Source organism: Dasypus novemcinctus, chromosome 6 (assembly GCF_030445035.2).
Source record: "Dasypus novemcinctus isolate mDasNov1 chromosome 6, mDasNov1.1.hap2, whole genome shotgun sequence".
Lineage (NCBI taxonomy): Eukaryota > Metazoa > Chordata > Mammalia > Cingulata > Dasypodidae > Dasypus > Dasypus novemcinctus.
Window position 1 is genome coordinate 15,612,226 of NC_080678.1, and position 19,348 is coordinate 15,631,573.

The following is a 19,348-nucleotide window of genomic DNA, read 5'->3' on the forward strand; positions in this document are numbered from 1 at the left end:
CAAGATCACGATGACCACAGCGGCCACCGTGCCTTTCCTGCTTGTAGAGGAGGACTGTGATCGTGTCCTTGGAAACCCTGGTGCTGCCCCCATCCATCTCGTGGGGCTTGCGGGGAGACCCTGGAGAGTCCTGACCGTCCAGGGCCCTGGGGGTTCACCTCTGACCCGCCCTGACATCTCTCTAGAAGGGAACCTGGGGTCCAAGGGACTCTCTTAACGGGACTAAATCTTTTCTTTTTAGTCAAAGCCTTCTAGGCACAAAGACTGTAAAGCTGATGAGAATTCATTTCTCCTTCTAAATTTGCTTGCTTTTCAGGGCCCTTGCTGTCTCATCCACACAGCCAATCACTGTCACCCGTGAGAACGCTCACTGCGCAAGGGGGAGATGGCAGAGCAATGGGAGGCCCAGTCCTGTCCTTGAAGATGCCCAATGCTCAGGAAGAGCAAAGAACCTGGAGAAGCCTGAGGTTGTTCCGGTTCTCAGCTCAGCTGGGGAAGGGCTGAGGCAGAAGCGTCCTGGCCAGGCCCAGGGAGGAACAGCAACTGGGACTCGACAGCCCGTCTGGCCCCAGAACAAGAGGGCTTTGCTGCCAGGACCGGCAAATGCAATCCCATCCTGACCGGCAGGCTGGCTGGTTCAGGGGGTGGGCTCGGATCCCCCATGGCACCTGCCTCTCGGTCTGCCAGCTGTGAGGCCGGCAATGCACCCAGGGAGGAAGTATAGGACAGACACGGGGAGCTGGGATGGTCAGGACTGAATGAGGGAGAAGAAGAAAGAAGAGACAAATATCTTTTGGAATGAGGTGGAGAAAAAAGACAGATGCCCATGTGTGAATCCCCAGCCAGCATCGCTTGTGCCCAGCAAGCCACAAATGTCAGAGCTCTGCCTTCCAGAAAGCTCTTCAAAGGAGTCAACACGGCCTGTTTTCCCTTTGCAAAGAGATAGGTAGAGTCTCTGCATCTTAGCTGGGTGGACGAGACTTGTTTATCGTGAGGATAATTGACATTTACTGAGTGCTCACTGCCAGCCAGGCATTGTTCCAGAATTTCACACATTTTCCTTCCTCTAATCTTCACAGTGACTCAGAACCGCGGTCCCTGTTTTTATAGGTGAGGAAATGGAGGTTAAATCATGTGCTGAGGGCCACAGCTAAAAGCCACAGCGTGGGACATGGAAACATACTTTGAGTTGCCAACGTGACTGTGGTTTCAAAGAGATTCCCAAGCTGGGGTCTCTCAAGCTAGAGCGCTTGGGGCTGCCGAGCGGGCGCCTGTCCACAGGTACCTCTCAGAAGCTTCTCCAGGTCCTGCAGGGGGCTCGTGGTGTGCTGCACCAGGGCTGCCAGGTACAGCCTGGTCAAGGTCTGAGACTGAAAAAGCTGGGGCCGATGGAGTTCCCACTTGAAGCCCAGGCATTCGAGAATCACATCTGGGGAGAGAAGGAGCGCTGAGCAAATGATTCCACCACTTTCCTGCCCAAAGAAGCATGAACTCTGCCCCCTTCCTCCTTTACCCAATCACAGTTACTAAGCAGACATAGTGGGCACAAGGCTTTGCTAGATCTTTCAGGAACAAAATGTTGACTAAGGCCGTGCTTGCCTTCGAGGAGCATATTGGCTTGTAGGGGATGAGCTAAGGTCACACGGAAGACAAGCAACAGTCCAGGGAGCTGCTGATGGCCAGCAAGGGGCCCTCAGAGACACAGGAGTGCCCCTATAATTTGGGAAGCTGGGAAGGGCTTCACGGAGCAGGGATGCGGGCTGGGATCCTCATCAGCGGATGCTCCTCTTGCTTTCCCCTATTAAAGCGTTTCTTGACACCAAAATTATGACATTTTGGGTTGAATCATTGTTATTTTATGCATTTTAGATGCGTACAGATTCAGATTCTCCCCTGGAACACATCCACCCCTCTCCTTTGAGAACCCTGGGTTGTTGTCCCTAATTGTCAGCCAACTGAAAGGCAGCAGCGAGCAGTTGAGTAAAGGGCACTGTGCCCTTTGCGGGGGAGCAGGTTCTTCTGAGCCCGCTTTCCTGAGAGCAGGGATCGTCAGGAAGGTATGAAATGAGATTACCACGTGAAGGAGGCTCTTTGCAAATTGTGAAGGGCTTTCCTAGCGGGGGTCTAACCTGTGGGTGGTCCAGATGATCGCAGACAGAAGAGGCTTTGGTAGGAAGGAGGACAGGGATCCAAGGATGCCAGGCCAGGTGAGGCACAGATGGCCCTGCGTTGGTCCACCCCGTGTTGGTACAGGGCTGGGAGAGGGGGGCAGTGCAAGGCGAGAGCCCCCCAAACCCTAAATCTCAGTGCCAAACAGGACCTAAAAGGTCACGAGGCCTTCTCTTTCTTTCTCAGCCTGTCCTCTTTGTGTGACCTCGGGCACCTGTTTCTTCTCCCTGTTACTGTTATTCGCCTACCTGAGGGTGTTGTTCGGCTGGGGTTCAGAACCTGAGTTTGCATGTCCAGTGTTGAATTGCCCTGGGGCCGCTCAGTGGCCTGGCTGTGTTGGGTCGGGAGGAATCTCACCCCATGACGGCGATCATGGGCTGGAGCAAAACTGCACAAACCATGCTCCGTCCCTGAGCTTCCAAGTTGAGCTCTGCTTCCAGGGCGGCAAATGCGTGGGAGACATCACAACCAACCCCTGCGCTCTTTCTCCAGAGCCAGGAAACAGTCTCAGGATACTTCCCAGGTCTCTGGCCAGTCAGAGCCGACAGGTGGGAAGAAGACTCCTAGCCTGCTCTAGGAAAGGAGACAGGCTCCTCAGCCAGGAGACCCCTGCCCAGGGGGCTCTTGAGGCTCAGTGAGCCTTTCCCTAGTTGGTCCTATTTCAATTCTCAATCCCACCACGGCAAAGTCCTCCTGGACAAGGGCAGATGTGTACGTCCAGGTTACGACTGGTCAGAGCTCAGAGGAACGAAGGAGAGCTTCCCCGAGCGAGCTGGTGCTTCTGTGCAGCCTCCCAGGCCAAAGGCTATTTATTTACATCAGTATGCTGACATTCATTACGCATCTGAGAAATATTTACAGGGCACCTATTATGTGCGTGGACAAGAATTGCAATTTACAGACTAGTGAACTGGCCTACAGTCTGGTTTCCTTCCCCAGAGACCTGGGGTCAGTGCATTCAGATTTAATCCAAGGGTGTTGAGAACTCACCTGCCTCCCCACTTTGGAGAGCTTTGTTCTTGAAATTCTCCGAGAAAATTTTCTGTATCTGTGAAGTGCATAACCTTCGGGGAAAAACACAAACAAAAGAATCCGGGAGTTGATACTGACATTTTTCTCCAAGTGATAATTTCAGTGCAAACTTTCCAACGCACTCCCATTAATCTTATTACATCTTGCCCTTTGGAGGAGTTTCCCAGGTCCCCCTGTGTCTGCTGATTTCATAAGCTGTACACTTTGCCTGGTGGCTGGCTCAGCGTGTTTATTCCCATCTGCAGTTTGTGGGGAGGTCTTCTGAGCTGTCATTTGTGGCTATATCCTGGCTGCCTAATTGACACTTTTTCAGTGACTGTGGAAAAGAATATCTGGCATATAGTAGGTGCTCAATAAATGTCCGGTGGAGAAAGGAATAGAGGGTTCTGCTAATTTCTGAGAAGTTAACTCATCAGCCTTTCTTTTCAGAGGGCGTATAGAGTGGCTTCAATGTGTCCAAAAAGTCAGCTCAGGATCTACACTACGAACCCTTTTCAGTTCCTTATCTGAGTTTGGAAATGGTACCACCAACCTCCAGTGGCTCAAGACAGGATCCCTAAGTGTTGTCTGGTCTCATCACTTGCTTAGATCTGACTAAATTCTGAAAAAAAAAGACTTTGTTTTTAGAGCAGCTTTAGATTTACAGGAAAATTGGGCAGAAAGTAGAGAGTTCCCATATACCCCTTCTCCCCTTCTGCTGGCCCTTATTTTTGACATCTTGCTTTAGTGTGGTGCATTTGTTATACTTGATGAGCCAATTCCTAATGAGTTATTAAAGTCCATAGAGTTTACCAGGGTTCTGACAAATACATATAATGTCACGTATCCACTGTCGCAGTATCATACGGAATTGTTTCTCTGTCCTGGGCTCCAACCCCCCTACTCCGAAGCCCTGTGACCCCTGATCTCTTCACTATCTCTACAGTCATGCCTGTTCCAGAATGCCATGTAGTGGCATCATACAGTCTGCAGCATTTTCAGGCCAACTACTTTGATTTAGCAGCATTCATTGAAGACTCCTCCATGTCGTTCCAGCACCTCAGTGCTCATTCTTTTTATCGCTGTCTAATATTCCCTGTCTGGATGTATTAAATCTCTCTCCTTTTTTTAAAAGATTTATTTATTCCCCTCCCACACACACACACACTCCATTGTCTACTCTGTGTGTCCATTCACTGTGTGTTCTTCTGTATCTGCTTGTCTTCTCATTAGGCGACTCTGGGAACCGATCCTGGGACCTTCCGAAGTGGGAGAGAGGTCATCATTCTCTTGCGCCACCTTAGCTCCCTGGTTTTTTTGCTAAGTCTCTTATTGTGTCTCCTCCATGTCTCTTTCCGTTGCATCATCTTGCTGCATCAGCATTCCTGCACGGGGCAGCACTCCTGCACAGCGGGCAGTACTCTGCGTGGGTCAGCTCGCCACACCGGCCAGCTCGCCATCACCAGGAGGCCCTGGGTATCGAACCCTGGACCTCCTATATGGTAGACAGGAGCCCAATTGCTTGAGCCACATCCGTTTCCCTTAAATATCTCTTGAATTCATCTGTCTTTCTCCACCTTGCTGCAACATCCTGCAGATTGAGGGATCATCTAAAATACAGATCTGGTCATGCATCTCTCCTATAGAAAATCCTCACCCAGTGCTCCCAGGGCGAGTCCACGCCGCTCAGCGCAGCTCACAAGGCCCCCCACCTGCTTGTCTCTGTGGCCTTGTCTCCCAGCACTCCCCTCTCCAGCCTCCTCCATGCCTGAACCCCACTCTCTGTTGCTTCTATTTTCTTATTCTGCTGTTCCTCTGCCCAGAACATGAGCCACCTGCCCTGTTCAGTCAATGAGTTCCTACCCAGGCTTGAGGAAAAACTTGGTTTGCTTCCTCTGGGGAGGTGGATTTGCGGCCTCTGCCCTCCCTGGGATTACCCCATTAAGACTCTTTCGTGGTGTCTTGTGCTTGCCTGTTTACTAGGGTGTCCTCTGCCCTTGGCTCTGTGCTCGAGAAAGCCAGATGCTGTGCTTATTCACCGTTAACCCTCGGTCAAGCCCTCGTGCAGGTGCTACTCAGTGTCTGTTGAATAAATGGATGATGACACAGATAAGAGGCTTTTCCATAAACGCTGTGTTCTCAGCAGGCTGAGCCGGGAGGTAAACCAGTGTTTGAGTCACATTTTCACAGCTTGAGGATGGTCAGCCCCAGAGGACCAACCAGCCAAGGAACACTTGATGAGCAAATGGTCTGTGTAATGCAGGGCAAACTTTGCCAGGTTGTTTCCCAATGATCCCAGAAACTCTCATGGGTCAGAGTGCAAGGAGGAAGGTTTGGGTGGGGGCCTGTGTCTACAATAATATCGAGGACGTGCTGCCCTTTCCAAGGGGAGAGGATGGCTCCAAGTGACTCAGCCTCAGGAAGGAGGTGGGAGCTGGAGCTGTTTACCCAACAAGAGCGGAGGAGCTGACCCAAGCCACCCTCGCTCCCTCTGCCAGTCCCCCTGGTGGCTTGGGGCCCACGTCTGGTAGCAGCTGGTCAGGGTCAGGAGCTCGGACCATGATCGCCAAATGGACCAAAGTACTAGGAACTAAATATATTGTGTAACCTACTGTACAATTCCATTTATATAAAATGTAAATATAAATCAATTTATAAAGATGAAATTAGATGAGTGGTTATGAAAGGCTGGGGAAGGCCTGCTAAGGGGTGTGGAGTTTTTCTTTTTGGAGTAATGAATTAGTGCGAAAACTTTTTGTGATGATGAACGCACAACACTGTGATTGTACTGAAAGCCATGGACTCTATCCTTTAGATAGATTGCATGGTATGTGTGACTAGATCGCAATAAAACTGCTTACTAAATAAACAAATAAATGTGCAAGAAATAGCCAGAAATAGCAGCTATGTACAGCAGGGGAAGCACAGAGATTGAGAGGGGAAGAATTTTCTTATTTTTTTGTCTGTTTTTTGTTTGTTATTATTGAAATAATGAAAATGTGCGAATAATGATTGAAATGATGAATGCACAACTTTGTGATTATACCAAATATCATTGATAGTACACTTTGGATGTATTTTATGTTTTATTAATATGTAGCAATAAATTGATTTGTTAAAAACTAATAATAATAGGGTGGTATATTGGAAAAAATATATACCCTAATATAAACTATGGACTGTAGTTAATAAAACAGTTATAATATTTTTTCATCAGTTTTAACAAAGGGACCACACTAATGCAAAGTGTTAATAATAGGTATTGGAGTGTATGCAAGCACTGTATTTTTGACATGAGTTTTCTGTAAACCTACAACTTTTTTAGTTCAAAATATTAAAAATTAAAAAAAAATAATTTTGGGGAAGGGGACTTGGCTCAATGGATAGGGCATCCGCCTACCTTGACCCATGTGGAGCTGGCCCATGCGCAGTGCTGATGCATACAAGGAGTGCCATGCCACACAGGGGTGTCTCCCGCATAGGGGAGCCCCACGTGCAAGGAGTGCGCCCCACAAAGAGAGCCGTCCAGCATGAAAGAGAGTGCAGCCTGCCCAAAAACGGTGCCGCATACATGGAGAGCTGACACAGCAAGATGACGCAACAAAAAGAAACACAGATTCCCGATGCTGCTGCTAAGGATAAAAGCAGTCACAAAAGAATGCACAGTGAATGGACATAGAGAGCAGACAACTCTGGGGGAGAGGGGAAGGGAAAGAAATTAAAAAATAAAATAAAATAAATAAATCTTTTAAAAATATTAATAATAATAATTTGGCCAAAAAGACAAAAAAAGGAAATACACTAAGTAAAAGAAAACTAGATACAAGGTACTACATATTGCTTGACTTCATCTATACAAAATATCGATACAAATAAACTAGAGAGATGGAAACAGAATAGCAGCTATGTATGGCAGGGAAAGCACAGATTGAGATGTGATAAATTTTGTTATTTGTCTGTTTTTTTTTTTTGTATATTATTTTTTTTATTGAAATAATGAAAGTGCTCTAGTAATGATTGAAATGATGAATGCACAAATACTATGTGACAATACCAAATACCATTGATTGTACATTTTGGATGAATTGTATGCTTTATTAATTGGTATCAATAAAATTGATTTGATTTTTTAAAAATCCCGTGCCAAAAAAACAAAAGAAAAAAAATTGCCCTATAAAAATTTTTGAAGATTTATTAATTTTCCCCCCTTCCCCTCCTCCCACCCTGCTGTTTTTGCTATCTGTATTGTCTCCTCATTTTCTCTCCTCTAGGATTCACTGGGATTCGATTCTGGAGACCTCTGATGGGGAGAGAGTTTCCCTGTCAATTGCATCACCTCAGTTCCTGGTTTCTACTGCACTTCACCTTGACTCTCCCTTTGTCTCTCTTTTTTTGATGTGTCATCATCTTACTGCATGACTCACTTGCACACACGGGCGCTGGCTTACCATGTGGGCACTTGCACAGGCACTCGCGCGGGCATTGGCTCACCATGCGGGCATGCTTTCTCTTCTTTTTCACCAGGAGGCCCCAGGGATCAAACACAGGTCCTCCCATATGGTAGGCAGAAGCTCTATCTCTTGAGCCACATCTGCTTCCCTGGACAACAAAAGTTAAAGCACTGGCTTCTCCCAGGTGTGCCGGCTGCTTGTCGCGACCTGTCATTTATCCTGTGGGCTCTGCAGATCCCAAGGGCAGTTCACTTTAGGATCATTAGAAGAGTCAATGATAATAAATGACATCTAGGAGTTGTCGTCTTCACTGGTTGAGACTAACTAACCTTTGATGGTGAAAACAAGAGGGGAAAAGAAAAGTTCTCTAGATTTCTGATGGAAGTAGAGCGTCCTGCAGCAAACCATCTGAAAGACGTTTGTTTTGATACTTTGAATGTGCAAAACTCCAATTTGATTTACTGGGAAGAGTCCCAGAAACCTGCGCCTGGGACCCAGTTGTGCCATTCACTAGTCACGCGACCCGGACCAGCCTCTTGGACTCATGCTCTCTAATGTCCATAGAGATTCAGATGCCCACACAGCAGCTGGCAGAGTAAAAGCGCTTACGCTGGTGAAATGCCTGGCACTTAGTGTGCACTGTCAGCCTTTGTTCGTGTCTTTGCTGTTGATGTTTTCTTTCCTTTTAGGTAACAGTCCTCAAGGGGCCTGTCTTAAGTTTGGGTTCCTTCCAAAGCTGACCCTGAGACAAGGATTTGGGAGCAAGTATGCTCTTTGGGAGGCAATCCCAGAAAGCCAGGGAGAGTAATGAGGCAGGGAGGCAGGGCAAGGAGGATGCTCTCCAGGCACTCACTCCTGGGAAGGTCACTGCTGAGCGCAGCTGGGGCTCAACCCCGCTGCAAGGGGACCCTCGAGACACTGTGCAGAGCACACCTCAAAAGTGTCCCAAAGCTGCTTCTCATCAGCTAAGGGGCGCTCCAGGGGTGGCTGTGTGTGTGGTGAACTCTCGTCCTTCCCAGGCCAGCTGCACACTCAGGCTCAACACGCGCCATCCAAGCGGCGCTCAGGCTGGAGGGGGAGAGAAGAAAGCGGTGTCTGCTGTGGGATTCAACTTCCGATGCCGTATTTGATCATGTAGGAGCTGGTGTAGACTTCTGTTTGGTCTTACCAGTATCTATTCCCCCTTCTCTGAATCACAGCCCAAACTCTGAGAGCATCAAGTCAGGTATAACCCCATCCTGGGTTCTAAGACTGGGCATGCATCTCAGACTTAAACCAATTCCTGGCTGCAAGGATTGGTTTAGGGATGTGCATGTGGCCTAACTGAGTCAATGAGATGCAGTAATCTTGTGCAGGGGGGGCCTGGTGAGAAGGAAATAAGGCTGTGTCAGCCATCGTGCCCAATGCAGAGCCTGAGAATAGAGGTGATAGGGCAAAGGCAGAGCCCAGAGATGGCAAGAAACAGTTCTCAGGACATCCTTCATCCCTGAACCCAGCTGAGCCTGAGGCAAAGCTCCCCACCAGCCTTTCTAACTAGAGCCAATAAATTCCTTTTTCATGGGTAAGCCAGCTTGGCTTGCGTTTCTGACCTTTACCAGCAGGATCCTGCCTGCTGCATGCTCTGTCTTTTGTTGGTTCGGGATACTGTGCCTCACTGGGCTCTGGTCCCAGCGCTTTGTAACAATCCAGAGGTCCCTTCTTTACACCCCAACCTCTTAGCATGATCTGCCATCCTCAAAGTGAACTTGGCATTGCAGGCAGAATGGAGAAACATCAGGCAGGGTCCCCAGCCAGCGAGCAGGGGGGGCTCTGTGTCACCTTGTTCTGTGGCACTGCGATCCTCTAAGAACCTTGCTGGAGGTGGGCCTCCCCTCTGTGCACTGCCTGAGCTGTCCTTCCTACGCCTCCCATCTCTGTGCTGAGCAGGTGACAGCACGCAGTCACACCTGCCAGAAAAGCCCGGCGCCCCGCTTGGTGAGTGCTGACTGAGCATGTGCCAGGCGCTGTGCTAAGCGCTTTACGGGAATTAGGTTATGTAATTCTCATGGCAACCCCGGAAGGCACGTCCCCAATTTACAGATAAGTAAACTAAGGCATGAAAGATTAACTTGTTTGGAAGGAAAGGAGCCCTTTACCATCTCTCCCCCTCCTTTCCTCCCTGGACCTGCACCCCAGTCCCTACGAAGATGATCATGACAAGGAGCGTCAGCAACCTGACAATCCCCGCACTGGGCCGTGGCAGCCCACAGGCTGATGCCACCAGAGCGTGGCCGGCGGGGCAGCATCCAGGGCTTCAACTAAAGGGGTTCTTAGGAAATGTGCATGGAAGTGTTAAATGTTCAAGGAGCATGATGGAGACGACCTACTCTCAAATGTTTAGAAAAGAGATAGATGGAACAGATGGATGATGGACAGCCAGATAGCCAAATAGATAGATGAGGGAAAGGAAAAGAAAGAGGGAGGGAGGAAGGGGGGGTGGAGGCAGGGAAGCAAATGTGGCAAAATATTTAAAATTTTGTATCGGGTAGAGGGTATGTTGGCGTTTTTATATTTTTTGTATTATTTTTTTAAACTTCCCTGTGAATTTGAAAGTATTTCAAAATACAGAGTAAATACAAAAGAAAAAATGGTCAATTACGTCCCTGGAGCTAGTTAACTCAGGGTTTTGCTGTGAGTTTACACAGTTTCTGCAGCCAGTAAAATGCAAATCAGTCCAGCTGCTGTCCACGGCGACAGCGCACCCCAGTGGGAGAAGCAACAATAACAGCCTGCAGGCCAGGCCAGGCTTGGAGCTACGGAATGTTTTGAGGGGACGTGAGCAGGTTTCAAGGCACAATTCCAGACCCACTGTTGACCCTGGAGCCTCTCACCTGTTGCAGTGAATCTGAAGAGTTACCAGGAATAAGTCTTTTATACTGTTAACCAAATTAAACAAAACTCTTATTTACACTTTCCAAGAAGTTTGTTTCTCAAAATCACATGAAATAAATCCCTTATTTTGAACATAAAAAAAGATATAATTTTGACATGTTGCAGCATGGAAGAACCTTGAAAACATGATGCTTAGTAAATAAGCAAGGTGTATAAGCACATATATTGTATCACTTATAAGACATGATTAGAAACAGCAAATTTATAGCAATAGAAAGCAGATTAAAGGTTATGGGGAGTGGACTGGATCAGGGGAGGGGGAGGCAGGTGTGTTTGTAAAAATAAAAGCTAAAACAATATAAGTTGTACTAAAGTAAGGCAAGTCTGCCTTTCTCACGTGTGGCAGACTCCTCTTCGGTCCTAATTCTCCACCCTTATGTGTCTACCCTTTTGCCTGGGGACCGCCAAGTTTCAAGTCTCTCTCGACAACAGATGGAGTAGATTTCCTGCCCTTTGGCTTTGAGTTTGTCCATGTGACTGGGTTTGGCCAATGAGATGTTAGAGGACATGATGTGGCCGATGGTTTGCAAAGCCCCTGTGCACCTGGGCTTGCCTCTGCACCTCTGCTGTCCCCATGAGAACATGTCCAGGGTGGCCCACGTCCCAGGAGGAAGAGGAGAGGCTCATGCCGCAGAGATGGACCACCCCAGCAGCGCCGCGCCTGGGCGAGCTGAGCCCAGATGCGTAGGTGGGCAGCCCGCCCAGAGGGCCAACCTGTCTTCATCTGCTTCAGGACCGCGGCTCTCCAGCATCGCAGACGAGAGCGGCAGAGCTGTAAAGTCCCTGGAAGCCACCGACCAGACCAGTTCCCCTGCATCACTTGTGTTGGGACTAAGGCACTAAGAGGCCGAGTGAAAGATGGGGTTGTTGACTGCAGAGCACAGGGCCCCAACGATGAGATCATCGGGAGAGCAGAGGGCTGAGACACCCCAACGGTGAAATCACCAGGGTCAATGACTAAAACTAAAGATCGTAGCTCCATTTATTGAGCATCTGCTATTTGCCAGAAATGGTGCTAAGCGTTTTCAACATACTGTCTGATTTAACTCACAAGGTAACTCTTCAGGGGAGGTGCTGTTCTGACCATCTCACAGATGAGGACACAGGCTCAGTAAGACCAAGCCGCTTGCTTAAAGGTCACAGAGCTGGGGATTCCAGCCTTGTTGGATAGGCCGCATTTAACAGCCCTAATGCCCAGCGGTGACTGTCCTTGTCCGCAGGCTTTTGTACCCTACTGCTCAGGATGCCACCCCCTGCTTAGCTCAGTGGCTCTGCAAACCACTTCCTGGAGACCTGACCTCCCGCTGCCCAGCCCACCTTGATCAGTTTTCTGGAGCCGTTTGCCTACATTCCCAGGCCCAGCTGTAGCTCCTGGTTGCCAGCTTGGCCCAGCACTAAGGAACACAAGAAGCTTTGGCAAATCTCTAAGACTTCTTCGGGCTCTAACCAAACAAAACATAAAAATAAATTCAAGATTGCTTGAGGTCATCAAATGCCAATAATGACAATTGTTTTTAAGGTGGGGTCACCAATGATTTAGACAACACGTCCAAATGGGTTTTGATTCATTCCAATGTGTGTGTCATCGTCGTTGAGTTTGGGGGAGGGAGGGCGCTGTGACAGGGCTGGCCAGTGGATCAAGAGAGGGAAGGTTTGGTTCCTTGCTCAGCAAGCATCAACCAAGCAGGCCTCCTGTGCCAGATGCAGCCCCAGGGATACAGCCCAGTCTTGGGAGGGCAGCACAAGCAGGCCAAGCACCAGGGAAACGAAGCGTTCCTTCTGCACCAGGGTGCAGCTGTGTATCCCCAGCAGGGCAGAGGGAGCCTAGTACACAGACAAGGGACGCTCTCACTTTGTGCCCAGAGCATCATGGGACTGAGGGAGCGATCAGCTTCTCCCAAATGGGAAGCTCAGGTATCCAGCCCAGAGCCAGGACCCTCTAAGTTTAGTTTGTCAACAAGTCAGTTGGCCCCTGGATGATAAATTTATAACATAATCCAGTTAGGGCCCAAAGTTCCCAAGTCTAAGAAAAATCTAGAAAAAAAGTCTGTCTCTCTTTGCGTTTTTATCACACCCACAAACCTCAGAGGAAGCGGTCACTGCTGACACTGTCCATCCCTGAAGGATGGCCCCTGAGGGAACCTTCCTTCACAAGTGCCTTCAGAGTGGCCCGGCCAGAACCCGCGATGGGCCCTGCCTTGCCAGGGGCCTTGGTGCCTCCCTACCTGTCGGGGTTCTTCAGAACTTCTTCAAAGTCTATGCTCAAAGCCTTGCACATCTGAGAAAGTCCCAGAAGGTCTCCGGAGAAACCCTGCCTGGGGAAACGCCACCGGTTGGTTGAGCCAACCACCCGGCGCTCCATCCGGGCTTTCTGCTGCTGAGTAAACAAAGAGGGAGATTCTTCTTTTAACTTCATACAAATGTCAGATTTTCCAACATGTACAGCAGAAAGAACAAAAAGGCAAAATTTTAAAAGTTGGTTAATTTTCAAATATGGTTAGTATTTCTCTTGGAGGCATCCTTTCAAGGCAAATACATCATGTCCAGGAGACTGATGATTTCAAGCTACGAGTAATTTGGAATTTAGAATTAGGACAGGAGGCAAAATAATCAGGGAGAGAGATGAAACATCCACAAGCAGTGATAGGATTATACTTCAAGAAACTGTTCTTTCAGTACTCATCCTTATTTTTGATTAAGAGAAATAATCAACCGAGGAGAACTTGGGCAGGGACTTTTTCTTTGACCTTTTCTTGAGGTCACAGGGCTTCAGCAATATCTTGGAGGGAGCAGAAGAACACCCAGCATGGCTGTCAACCTTGGACTTGATAGCTCAAGAAAACCTAGCAAGGGAAAGGAATGCCAGGGGAGTGGGCCAGAGGCACGGATACAATTGATCCTAAGCTGTACCAGGTGCCAGGAAAGGGGTGGGGAGATAACAGGCCTTGGGTGAAGGCTCTGAGTTCAAATTTTATTACTGCTACTCGCTAGTTGTGTGACCTTGGGCAAGTCATTTCACTTTTTGAGCTTCTCTGTCCTTATATGTAAAAGGGAATGATGACTGATAACGAGGGGGAAGTGATGGTGATGATGGTGGTGATGAAACTGCTTTGTTTCTAGAATCGTTAAAGGGGTGAAATAAAATAGAGTTTGGAAATGTGCCTTAGTATGGTGCCTGGAATATGGCGGATGATTGACAACTGTTTGCAAAATCTGAATTTGATGTAGACATGCAATAGTGTGGGACATAAACAGCAGAGAGCTTCACCAGTGGGCAGCTTGCTGTTTTCTGGGCAGGGCTGCCTGGATGAGCTTTTCCCAGCAGAGGTGACAAGAAGTTTGTGGTCCTCAGTGGTGCAGAGGCATCCCCCATGGAAGCTTGGCTAACAGTTCTAGCCAATTGCTGCTTCTACTTGCCATTACCTGGCCTTCTGGTGAAATGGATTTACTTACTGGATTCAACATTTTCATGAATGATAATGAAGATTACACGGGGGACAAGGTAAGTGCCTGGAAGACAAAAGAGGTAAAGCTAAAATTTTTTAAGTTCTCCAAAGGATCTCTTCAAAGTATTACGGAAAAGATTGGCCTAATAATCAATATTTTGCCACAAAGATAATAAAGACTAAACCAAGAGGGTGGATTAGTTATAAAATCAAGGAAATATCTAAGTGGGTTTTTAAAATTTTAAGCACACTACAGGACAATTCTCTATTGGGCTGAAAAAGTGGCTTAGATAAAGTAAAGTAGGAGATAATCCATGGTTATTTACCATCCCCCAAGATGATAGAAACAAAAAGGTGACTATAAATGGGTTTATCATATAATTAATAATTCAGACTGGGAGACTGAAGAGGGTGATATTAATTAGGGCAGGATAACAGGAATAGACCAAGGTTTTCCTGCTGCAAACTAGAATTATGAGGGTAGAAGCAACTTCCATGTTAGCCTGAACACTATCGGGGTAGTTTGGTTGCAAGCAACGGAGACCAACTCTGATTCATAGTATGTCAAAAAATGTGTAGGGGGAGTAGGGAGTTATTAGAAGGATGTTGGGGATGGGGGCACTCACGGACTCAAAGGGAAAACTGGAGAACCCTGTCTGGGGAAGGACAGGGAGCAGCTTCAGGGATCTAGCTAGCAAGCACCCGGGGTCATCTCTGTCAGACACTGTTTCTTGGATGAATCAGATCCTCCGTGTTTAGTCTACATGTGTTTCTACTTAATCTAAATTCTCAGCAAGCAGCACAACTGGTTCATCCTTTGAAGACACCCCCCAGTACAACACTGAGGTGCTGCCTGGAGAAGGGGAAGAGGGTGAGTGGGAGAAAGAGCAGAAGTCTAAGGCACGTGGTGGCCAAGAAGCTTGGCTGACCCAGCGCTTTGCTCTCCAAACAGCACTTCACCCGCATTAGAACTGGGGGTGGGAAGTGGCTCCTTCATTCATTTAACAAATATTTCCTGTGCAGCTGCAACGTGCAAGGGACATGTTAGTTGTTTCTGGAATATGGCATGAGGAAAACAGACATGATCCCTGCCTCAGGGAGTTTCTATGCCTCCCAGGAAGACAGGCTTGTCTTTTCCTTTTACTGATCATCTTTAGACTATTTTTAATTGCAAACGTAATATATGCTCATTGTCTCAAGTGAACCAATACACAGATGGTAAAGAAACACAACAATAGTGACATAAGATTCTATACTGTGGGTACATGATAATTTATTAAAATATTCCCCTGGATGGTCATTCAGGTTGTTTCCTGTGTTTTTCTTCCACAAAGAATGCTGCAATAAATACACACACATACACACATACACAGTGGTTTTATATTTAGATGGACCTGTTATCTAGATCTATATTTGTACTATACATGTGTGTATATGTATACATGTATTTGTGCTACTACTTTTATTTCTATGAAATAGATTTTTCCAAGTTGGATTATGTCAGAAGACATGCATCTTTAATTAAAATAGAAAAGCCAACTCATTTTGTCAAAAATTGTAGCAATTTACATTCTCATCACCAATTTATAAGTGCTTTCCCCCAACCATCTCCAAGTCTATGTATTATCATTCTGTTTATTTTTTCCAATCTGGTAAGTGACAAGTGTATCAGCTTATTATTTTGAGTTTCTCTGATAGCCAGTAAGGCTGAGTAGAATTTCATGTATTTATTAGTCTTTTCTACTTCCTAATTGCCTACTCATAGACTTTTCCCATTGGATTGCTGTAGCACATCTCATGAGCTCTTTATAGGGTAGGGACAGTAACCTTTTGCCTGCCATAGGTGTTGCAAATATTTCCCCCAGTATATCATTTGTCTTTCGACTACTTGTATTATACAAACTGATGTTTATCAGTTATATCCATTTTCCTTTGACAATCCCTAATTTTAAAACTTGTATATGAAATACATCTGGTTTTTTGATGGGTGGGTCGCCATCTTATATAAGGTTTCTCCCACGCCCCCACCCCCACCCCCAGTTCATATATATAGGCTCCTCCAATCCACTTTCCACATAGGAATCAGATCAGTCCTTCAACTCCCCAGCTTAAAACCCTTCACCTGCTCCCCACTGCCCTTCCGTATAAACCTCCAAATCTTCAACGTGGCCAAAAGGAATCTGAGAAGAGAGAACATTACATACCAAACACCTAGAACAAACCACCCTCAGGCCAGGACTCTCTCCAGCACAGGCAGGACACTTGAGAGACAGGCTGGGCTTGGCCCCGTCTTTGACTCAATACTCAACAGCCTTTGCAGCTGATCTTGAAATCTGGGAGTATCCCGATGGCCAGGAAATCTCTGTTCTTTTTTTCATCACAGCAGGCAATACACCCCTTCGTGGGCTTCCAGAGTCAGTTCCTCAGCTACTCTGAGTGGGTGGTCCCTGGGCCCCAGGACCCCCCTGCTTCCCATTGTCAAGGGCAGCCCTGATACCCTGAAGCCCTTGTCTGCCAGGTTGACTAGATGGAGCCAAGTCCCAACAGCTCTTGTAACTAGGGAGGCCCTTCTTTTTCTCTAAAACAGATCCAAAGTCCCAGCCAGACTTACCACTCTGAAGCCCTCGAGTCCACCAGGCTTGCGTTTACAGAGGGAGCTTGCCAGACGGAGGGGCTGGCATCGCAGGGGCCTTTGCAGGGTGCTTTGGCAGGCTCTGGATGTCTGGAGACCCCAAAGCCTCTCCTGCCACGCAGGGCTCACCCTTTTCTTCTTATCGGCCCAGGTGCTTTGGCCGGAGAGCTGGCCTTTGGTTTCCTTGAGGACCTGTTGTGGGCACCGTGGCAACATCAGGGAATGTTCAAGCACTCCCCGTTCCAGGTCAAGACAGGCTGGGGGGCTGCGTCTGAGGACCTCGCTGAGGGGCAGGAAAGCTGCCTCAGGCCCCGGGCGGCTTGAGGGCCCCAGGCTGGCATCTCGCAGGGGTCAGCTAGCACCAAGCCCTGCCTCTTCAGTGTCCCTCCCCAGGAAGCAGTGCCCTTTCCTCGTAGCGTCATGTTGCCTTATAACACCTAGGGAGGACTGGAAGATTCTCTACTTCAATGAGACTGCCTCAGGCTTCATCTGTAAAATGAGGTGACTGGACTAGAAGATTCTCACATCCCCCCATGCTAGCATACTGGGTGCTATATTTCTGGCTTTTTTGTGTTTCAACAAACAGAAATAAAATTGGAATGTTTTACATTATTCAAAGTGATGCCTGATGATTTATTTTGTTGATGGAGGATTTTTAATCTGCCCTCTCTGGGAACTAGGAACCATCTGAAAATCAAGTCCAAGAACCTTCATTCTGGGCGACAGGATAAAACTTGCAGTGTCCTCAGTGACTTGGTCTGCAGAGCCCATGGCCAAAATGGAGAGGTGGAGGCTGCCTCAGTCAAGGCCACCAGGAACCTTGCCTGATCGAGGTCCCAGACCAGCACCCCAGGGCTCACAGCAAGGCTACTTAGTGTAACAGGAACCTGGGGTCAAGTGCAGCAGCTGACCGCTGTGGCTCCCTGTTCCAGTTTGCTGGGATGCTGAAAGCAGATACCATAAAATGGGGTGGCTTTTAACAGAGGGATTTATTATTTTATAAGCTTAAAGTTTCAAGGCTGAGAAAAACATCCAAACCAAGGCATCATCAGGCAATGCTTTCTCCCTGAAGACTGGCTGCTGGTGATTCTGTACTCCTGTAACATGGCAAGGATCTCCTAGGCTCTCTTTTCTTTTCTGGGTTATGTTACTTTCAGCTTCTGGCTTCTAAGGCTTTCTCTGTGTCTGAATTTCATTCTCTTACAAAGGACTCCAGAAAGAGGATTAAGACCCATCCTGGGCCATGCCTTAATCGAAGTAACCTAATGAAAAGGCCCTACTTACAATAAGTTTACACCCACAGGGAAGGATTAGCAGTAAGAACATGACTTTCTGAGGGTAGTTTCAAGCCACTATACTCCCTCAAAAAAGGATGTTCTGGGGAGACATAAAAGGCACAGAGAAGCAAACTGCTGGCTCCAGTGGCAGAGCCCTACCCTGCATGTCAGCTGCTCCCAAGTCCTGAGGACGGTGCTGGCAGGGCCTTCACTGGCAGCATCTCCTGAGTCATGTCAACTACAGAGTAAAATAGGAAGCGTCGCTGCTCTGCCCTCTTGCAGTTGTGCTTCAGAAACTCTAAATGGGAGGCACTCCTGAATTTGCCTCCCTCCTTGGTCTTCCGTCTGAGATTCTACCTCTGCTGACCCCCTATTTGTTTTGCTGAATAGTGGTTTACCCACTGCTGCATCCCTACAGAGTTCACAGCCAAACGGGGCCCTTAGAAAGTGCCCAACAAATGGCTCTTGAGCCAGATGTACCCGTCCCTAACAGTCCCCCGCCTCTGCACATGGATGGGCTCTGTGCATGTGCATGTGTGAGTGTGCATGTGTGAGTAGTCTGCTTGTGCATGGGTCCTGGTCCTGGTGTGCGTACCCAACTACATTTGTTCTCATTTGCAACTGCATCCATGTGTGTGAGTGTGTGTTTGGAGCTCTCATTGGCAGAAAGTAGCCTCCAAGAGTATATTTGTGTTTAGAGCAATGTCTCTGGGTTTGTAAATTCGGGTGTGGGGTTTGGGAGTGAAATGGGAAGGAGTTTAGCGGTAGCTCACAGCTGGCCCTAAGAGTCGCCACCTGGCTGGGGAAGCAACTGGTGCTCGGGTATTGGGGCTCAGTGGTAGCAGCGGCAGCTGCAGCTTACTGCCAGTCAGGATTTCAAGTGGGATCAAATAATTTCACTGTCACCTCTTATATTAGTCAGCCCAAGGGGTGCTGATGAAAGTACCAGAAATCTGTTGGCCTTTATAAAGGGTATTTATTTGGGGTAAAAGCTTACAGTTACAAGGCCTTAAAGAATCCAACTCAAGGCTACTTCCTTACCAAATTCTGTTGCCACGCGTTAAAAGCAAGTTGGTGGTCACAGCTGTGAGGGTTCAGCCTTCCTCTTCCCTCTAAAGGCTCCATGGTCCCAGTTTCTTCCAATCTTAGCTGTAGGCTGGCATAGGGCCTGTCTCTTTTCCTGGGGCTTATTTCTCTCCTGGCTCAGCCACTCTGTTCTCTTTACTAGGTCAACTGTAAACTCTCAGGCAAATAGTTCATCTCTCTTCCTGGCGCTGCAGGATCCTCTTCCATGTCTATGGAGCTCTCTCTTTTCTTGCATATCTGCTTTCATGTTTTTGATTGACTGTCCATGTATATAGCCCACCAAGGGGGCGGGGACTCAGTGACATGTGTATTGGTCAGCCAAAGGGGTGCTAACACAAAATACCA

The 19,348-nt window shown here is 47.8% G+C and overlaps 1 protein-coding gene across 1 annotated transcript in view; it reads right to left on the reverse strand.

Moving 5' to 3' along the window:
• BTBD16 (BTB domain containing 16) overlaps positions 1–16,788 on the reverse strand; it is a 63,653-nt gene extending 46,865 nt beyond the window's left edge. The window contains exons 1-5 of the mRNA XM_058298234.1: positions 16,620–16,788; positions 14,016–14,072; positions 12,788–12,939; positions 3,160–3,233; positions 1,286–1,429 (exon numbers count right to left, since the gene is read on the reverse strand). Coding sequence (XP_058154217.1) covers positions 1,286–1,429; positions 3,160–3,233; positions 12,788–12,939; positions 14,016–14,033 — 388 coding nt within the window. The 5' untranslated portion in view covers positions 14,034–14,072; positions 16,620–16,788. The remainder of the gene's footprint in view (positions 1–1,285; positions 1,430–3,159; positions 3,234–12,787; positions 12,940–14,015; positions 14,073–16,619) is intronic.
• Positions 16,789–19,348: the final 2,560 nt, after the last annotated feature.